This window comes from Mytilus galloprovincialis, chromosome 10 (genome assembly GCF_965363235.1).
Source record: "Mytilus galloprovincialis chromosome 10, xbMytGall1.hap1.1, whole genome shotgun sequence".
NCBI lineage: Eukaryota > Metazoa > Mollusca > Bivalvia > Mytilida > Mytilidae > Mytilus > Mytilus galloprovincialis.
Genome location: NC_134847.1, coordinates 58706272 through 58714036, shown reverse-complemented (window position 1 = coordinate 58714036; position 7765 = coordinate 58706272). Strand labels below are relative to the sequence as shown.

Sequence of the window (7765 nt, the reverse complement as noted above, 5' to 3'; positions counted from 1 at the left end):
GATGTCATTAAAAAGGAGGGTCATTTTTATATTAAATCTCGCAAAATTATGAACTATATTTTTGACACATCCCCGTATACTCAATAATAGGAAGTTATCACCCCGTAAGCACAACAATTATAGTAAACTGCTTAGATTTATGTATATAAAATACAATCATTTGAAGCATTAACGTTACACAAAAACAAGAATTATATTAAACTGCTTATATATTGTTGTATATGTAAAATCACTACTAGTATAATGACTGCGTATAGATATTTTTATATAAGACAAATGTACATATTTTAAAGATTGCAAATTGTACAATTTTCGTTTTTAGGAATGCCGTTTGGTCTACTTTATGGCTTCCGTATACAGAACCTCTATTCTAAGACCACTGGAGTGACATACAATTATGTCATTTAATGATTCTGATTTCTTTATACAGACAAACGGATTATCATGTATATCGAGTTCCTTTAGACGTTCCTTACAGAAATTATCAGCAGTGGAATCTTTTCTAGTCAGAATCACTGTTACATAATGAACTTTATAATGACAATAAAAGTCAGCAAAATAAAGATGTAGATTTGGTTGAAAAAAAAACCTGGCAGAAATATGTAATCTTAGTGGTCCAAATGGAGAGCAGGGTAGAGGCATATTCGTCTTAGAATCCACAGCTGTACTGAAAAACAAACCATCTAATCGACCGTTTATTACAGAGCAAGGATCACCGTTATTATCTTTTGAGTAAGGTTTCATAATTCCCCTATGGTGCTCGGTAATCGAAGCAAAATATTTTTCTGACTTGTTTCTATAGAAATATTCAATCGGGCGGAATTTGCCTGTCTTTGCTTTTATAAACTGAGTCGTCTTATTATATAGTGTTTCATATTCTGCTTTTGTGAAACCTGAAATTAAAAAAAGGTATTATGTATTTTATTAATTCACATATAAAGTCTGGTAAAAGTTAAAAGGATTATTGTTAGTTTGAAACTATAAGATGAAATTACATCTATAAGGGCAAAAGTGCGCATTTCGTCTATATATAACTCATTATTGGCACCCGAACGAAAGAGTTATTTAAACCAATTATTTCAACGGTGCGAAATACGACATTGGCAATCTTTTAAAATTCAATCTAGCTTAAATCAATTGAAAAAAGTGTCCATATAATACATTTTCTTATGCAGTGCATGTATGTTAATTGTGTTGAGTAAAGAGTCCTTATTCTAAAATAAATTGAATATTTGTAAGTTTGAGAAACATCGACATTTGCTACCTACATTCAGAGACCAACTTACAAATACTGATGTTATATTATTTGAAATAGAAATGCACTTTGATCATAATTCGGTTCAGGTTTGAAAAAAAATGTCAACCTTGATAAAGTTTGAATCATACATATTGTATATATATAAAAGTCTCCTACTTACAGGTTTTGAAATTACTAATGCTGGTGTTTATTTCTAATTTAGATATGCGCATCTGCTTGCTGCCTTTCAAAATACACCCAACGATAACCTTAACTTCACAAACTGTAGCAACGGGCAAGTCTAAAGGCAATGTAAAGTCCATTTGTTGTCCGACATGAATAAAAACATCAAACCGGTCCTTTGCTTGTTTAAAGAATATTATCCATCTTTTTTCATCTGCGAAGGTTGTGTTATTGTGAAAAGTATATCTTGAAACAGGTATATGGTTAAATTGCAAAGGAAATGTGACCTGGAATGACAAAATATAATAATTAACCTACAAATGAAATGGAATCTTTTGGTAAATTATTCGTTTGTTACTGATCTGAAATGTCGATCATTCAATTAATTGGTTAAAAAAGAAAAAAAGTTAGATATACTTTAAGGTCAGAATTCTGTTGTTCAGTGGTTGTCGCTTATTGATGTGGTATATGTGTTTCTTATTTCACGTTTTGTAAATAGATTCGACCGTTGGTTTACTTGTTTGAATGGTTGTACACAAGACATTTTTGGGGACCTTTATAGATTTCTATTCTTACTGAGCCGTGTTAAAGACCGTTCTTTGACCTTTGATTGTGTACTTTTACAAATTGTGACTTGGATGGATAGTTGTCGCATTTACACTCATACCACATCTTCTTATTTATGTTAAAAAAAATGTTTTGTTATACAGTTTTGAATAAAGTGATGATAGTAAAGATTCAGTAATCCGTGTTTAAGTACTTTACCGATGTGAACAAAGGATGTGGAAGATACCAAAGGGATATTCAAGACTAAAAAAGGCGAAGACAAATTGAAAGTGCTATGGTCAATAACATAATACAATAAAAAAAATCATGCCCAGAAAACACAGCTGAAGAGCAACACAAAAACTACTTGAACTCAGGGATAAATCTATTCAATTGATGGAAATCAAGGCAACACCCGAACACCTAATTTATCGCAATTTTACAGATCAGAGACTTTTCTGGTGAATATTTCTCAAAACAAAAGACCACACAAAATATCGATAGTCAGTTGAGACATATAGACATCGTATTGGTTAACCAATTAGTGATAACCACTTAAAATGTAATGTACATAACATGCGGTGAAAATGATGAAAGAGGGACAGTCAAACTCATATATTGGAAACAAACTGACAACGGCTAAAGATGAAAAGAGAATTAAACAAATAATAGTACACAAAACCGAAGATAGAAAACTATAGGTTAGGCGATACAAACCCCACCAAAAACTGGGGATGATATCAGGTGCTTCGGGAGCATAAACAGATCTTGCTCAACATGTGGCACCCGCCGTCTGTGTTATTATTCGGTAAGTCATATTCGTGAAAATGGAACGCGGTTGTAGTTACGACGTAAAGAACATATCAGAAATCATTTGTGAAACGGATATTCCGAAAAGGTCAACCAACTCGTGATAGCGTCCGTTAAAATTAACGAAGAAATTGTTTCAACTTCACCATTTAGAACTATTGTAGTGTAATAGCTTACTTGTGAGCATAAAGCCTATATACAAACGTCTAGAATTGTATTCCCTCTATGATTGAAAATTATAAATGTATGTGTACTAGTATGTTGTTTTATTTAACATGTTACCAAGTATAAACTTTTGACTTTTTTCAACACAAAAAGGGTTTTGCTAAATATGATATAAAAATTAGAGTTCCTAATCAGAAATATCCTTTTCCTAAAATATTAATACTTCATTGTAAGCATTTTAATTTCTTGATTGGCAACATATTTGCTACTTTTGGAGGACGCAATTTTAGCAAACAATTGGCTTTTCCATAGGAACAAACTGTATCTCTCTTCTTGTTGTCGTGTACCTTTATTCATATGAGACATACTTCATATATTTCGTCAATCATAAGATAAAGGATGCAACAGATACAGTAAAGTATGACTTATCTCTTAACCTTCATCTACAAATTGACAACAAGGATCGATTGAAAACAAATCTTAACGACAAGAGAGATGATTTCATCTTCCCAGTTTTGAAGTGTCTGTTTCTATTTAGCAACAAGGTGCGCCTGTATACGGAGTATTTATCGCTCAGTTGGTACGATATTCCGGGCTTGTTTTTCTTAGCATGATTTCCTTGATAGAGGGTTGCTACTTACAAGAACTCTGATATTCCATAGATGATAGCAAATATGTTCCGTCTGTCGTAACTACAATCCTGTCCCCTTTTCCCTAATGTGACCTACCGATCTAGACCTAGCTATTAACGGGGTTGTACTATCATGACCATCACGACTGGTGTAAAAGAAGGACAAAAGATACCAGAAGGACAGTCAAACTTATAACTATTAAAATAGGATCTGCTTAACATTATCGAATATCCATGTTTGAAAATATCTTTTTTTTCCTTTTTTTATAATTGACAAACATTTTTTTCTCCGTATCTTTAAAATGTTACCTCTGTGATATTTCTTAATGGAAATTGCAAAGACTTTACTTTATTCAACTGTATTGGAATATTTGAGTCTTTTCCATTTTTGACCAATGCAACTGAAAATAGAATTATACTCAATCTATATGAAAATCTCAGCAATCCATTTCTGCAATCTATTTCAAACATGTAAAATACAATTATGTTAATAATATTTTATTTGAGTTTTTTTCGACTGTTACATTAGGCGAATGTCTTTATCTGTTTTAAGTATTGGAGCTAGTTGTGTGCTTAACATATTTGTTTTGATATAGCAAATATAAATATATTTCTCTAATTCTATGGAAATTTATCCCTTTCCGAACCCATTGTATAAAAAAAATTAATCAACGTGGGGTTGCTGGTGATCTCAAAAGATCATTGGATGATTTAAAGGGTCTTGACCTTTTTAGCTAACTGGATGAATCAAAATTTGATAACAGGTGTTAATGAAATTGACAACTTCGTGCAATGTGAAAGGCACTCGAAGTGGGATTTTCGGTTAACAAAAAAAGAAAATGTCTTTTTAATCATTAGAGAAACATATTCTTACATATTTACTCGTGGATTATCGGATTTATCCAATCTCGATAGTTAAATTAAAAATTTTAAAGTCCTCGCCGAGGCGGGTCGGACTTTAAAATTGATAATTTAACTATCTCGATTGGATAAATCCGATAATCCACTGGTATCAATGTAAGAATCTATATGTATATATCAATTTTGTTGTTTATCATGAAAATGTCAAATTTCACAGTTCAGTAATATATCGTGAGATTTATTCAATGGCACCTTTGTAAAGTCTTGTACTTGCTATTTCAAAGTCAAACCAAACTATATTTTACCTGAAAAGAATGTTCACAACTCCTTTTAAGCATATCATCGTGTATTATAAATAAGATTGTTATTGTTATTGTTTTTGATTTTGATTCTAAAATCGACACACTTATTAATATTTTAAAACGTTTACCAAAAAATCGTGTGCCTCCATAGGATGAAACCGAGTAAAATTCCTTCGTCTCGTTTTCTGTTTTCAATCCATATATATCAAGGTAATAATAATATCCTGATCCCGACACAAAGCTCATTGGTAAGTCATGCTCATTTACTGTGACATCAGCTATCATTGTTACTCCACTAATAGATGGTGTATCGGGTCGTAAAATTAGAAGTAAACAGTTATTGTTTTCTGCTCCAGAAACCTTGAAATGTATCTCTCGTTTCCCATCGTCAATTTGCCCATGAAAGATAATTCTATGAGATTTTGGCATATTGCACCTCTACAACAAAGCTAGAGTTAAGGATAAATCTGGATGAATGAGTTTATTCACCATCAAACAACAAAAAAACTGATTTCAATCAATTCTATAGTCTTAGAAATCTATCTTGGTAATGCGTTCAGGTAGTTCAGGGGTATAGAAAAAGAAAATGACAAAATTTTCTCTTACTTTGCAAAAATGAAGATTTTACTTTGCTTTTTGAAAAAAAACAAATGATAACAGTATGGGCCACCCTGCTATTTTTCAAGGTACAAAATTGGCAAAATTTGCTTAGATTGATTATAAAAAAAAACATTTTTTGAGAATAAAAAAACAATCTATGTGACAGAATTTTATAAAATAAAATATGAGAAGATAGGTTTTGTAATATATTTTAAAAAAAAGAAAAGAAAAGAAAAAATGGTGTTACCGAACTGGTTTTCTTACGATAAGTAAAACTAGAAAATTTCCCTATGTCCAGTATAATACCCTTGGGGACTGATTATAAAAACGTGAAGTATCTATTTTATGAATCAATTTATATATGACAATTCCGTGTTTTACCCATAAGGCTGAGTTCAAAGGTCGATGTCTGTTGTTTTTTTTTAAATTGTTGTGATTTGAGTAAACATGTCAATAAAGAAAATAAGCTGAAATATTATAATGAAATAACGTTATTAAACAAATTAGCTTAACAGAATTGATATGATAATTAAATAAGAGAACGATACTTGCGCAATGCGTCTGCAATGACTCCTTCAAAATAATGATAATTCTTTTTTTACTAATTACATTAATAAACGATAGTTAATGAGGAAACTGTATGTTATACGAAATTTACTTCCTCAAATAACAACGGTAAACTGAAGTGAGCATGCGCATCAATAATATCCCTATACAAGAAACCAGTTTTCAGAAAATCTTGTGACCTGCATGTTAAAATTTGTTATACAACCGTGGCTACATAAAATCAATACTAGAATAGAAAGTACATCGTTTGTTATATTATGCATTGTAGGTGATTTTAATGTATTTTAATATGTAAGTGATAAAAGTAAATACAAACAAAATAAAGTGACATTCTCTTTTGTAATCAAGGGAACATAAGTTTAGTAATAATTGATAATGCTATTGGAAAAACACGGAAGACGACAAAAAGACTAAAGAAGTTAACAAAACAATACAGAATGAAAAAAAAAATCTAATGGAAACAAATTTATATAGCAATAAAGGTTGGCGTAAACCAAACATCAAATATAAAAAAATGACTATTTTGATTCAATACCACGGTTTTTAAAGTAAATGATAACTGAGCATATTTTATCATTAATAAATTGAGGATATTACGTTATCCTTATATTTACCGCTGGGGTAGTCTCTTTGTTGCTTGTTTACATTCGATTACAGGCAAGATTAAACCAAGGGCTTCACAATTATAATTTGCTGCTTCGTCGCTAATTACGCTATAGTTAAATATACAAGCAAGGATTCCGAAAGTGTGTCTTTCTATGTTGTGATGTTACACTATTGTTGCAGATAAGGGTGAATGCTGGTACTTATTAAAACTTTTAACCCCGCTGTATTTGTTTCCCCTTTCCTGAGTCAGGAACCTTTATGTTAAGTAGTTGTTGTTTGTTGATGTAGTCCATCAAGTGTTTCTTGTTCTCATGTTGTTGTTTTTTAAGATAAGACCGTTGGTTTACCCGTTTGAAGGGTTTCAAACTAGTCATTATGTTAAGTAGTTGTCGTTTGTTGATGTAGTCCATCAAGTGTTTCTTGTTCTCATGTTGTTGTTTTTTAAGATAAGACCGTTGGTTTACCCGTTTGAAGGGTTTTAAACTAGTCATTTTGGGGTCCTTTATAGCTTACTGTTCGGTGTGAGCTAAGGCTCCGTGTTGAAGACCGTACTTTAACTTTAATGGTTGAAATATTACATTGGCACTCATACAACGACTTCTTATTTCTATTAGGTAGGTCTATCTAGTAGAAATCATTTATTAAAAATCAATTTTCATAAACATGTTCTCTTTCTAAATAACCATATAAAATGCTGATGGTTAATGCAGTCATCCACTATAATCATGCATGTACGATTGCGGGATGAAACTTACACTCTATAAATAATGTGCGTTCGATGCGTTAATTGACTAGTTTTGTTATGTGTATTAGTACTTACCGTACTAATAAAACTAAATAAGATAACACAATAACGTAATATAACAAAAACTTGTTAACAGCTACATCTAAGAAGTATGAAGGCTGAAATGCGCGGATGCAGCCAAACAGCAATACACGCATGTTTTGATTGGATCATGTCTAAGACCAATAGTCGGAATACCGATTTATTATTGGTTGTAAATAGAGTGAAATGTTAAACCGTAGCTTAGAGGTTTGGCATGCCACATAACCAGGTTTAACCCACAATATTTTTCTTAAAAAAATGTCCTGTACCAAGTCAGGAATATGGTCATTGTTATATTATAGTTCGGTTCTGTGTGTGTTACATTTTAACGTTGTGTTTATTTTGTGTCGTTTGTTTCCTCTTATATTTAAGTTTGCATTCACATTGTTATAAGACGTGTCACGGTACTTTTTTTTTTCAAATTCATGTAT

At 31.5% G+C, this 7765-nt stretch overlaps 1 protein-coding gene across 1 annotated transcript; it reads right to left on the bottom strand.

Moving 5' to 3' along the window:
• Positions 1 to 336: 336 nt before the first annotated feature.
• Positions 337 to 6001, bottom strand: LOC143049535 (uncharacterized). The gene is made up of 5 exons (XM_076223142.1): positions 5884 to 6001; positions 4864 to 5173; positions 3882 to 3973; positions 1419 to 1707; positions 337 to 893 (listed from the first exon to the last, which is right to left on the bottom strand). The coding sequence occupies exons 2-5, from the start codon at positions 5162 to 5164 to the stop codon at positions 337 to 339; spliced, it is 1239 nt and encodes a 412-aa protein (XP_076079257.1). The 5' UTR covers positions 5165 to 5173; positions 5884 to 6001.
• Between the last annotated feature and the right edge of the window lie 1764 nt (positions 6002 to 7765).

Bases quoted from the DNA above. Each gene is read 5' to 3' on its own strand.
- LOC143049535 (XM_076223142.1), bottom strand. From the start codon at position 5,164: ATGCCAAAATCTCATAGAATTATCTTTCATGGGCAAATTGACGATGGG. The intron at 3,974-4,863 runs GTAAACGTTTTA...TTCTATTTTCAG, and splicing joins TGGAGGCACACGATTTTTTG to TTGCATTGGTCAAAAATGGA. The intron at 894-1,418 runs GTAAGTAGGAGA...TTTTAATTTCAG, and splicing joins CATTAGTAATTTCAAAACCT to GTTTCACAAAAGCAGAATAT.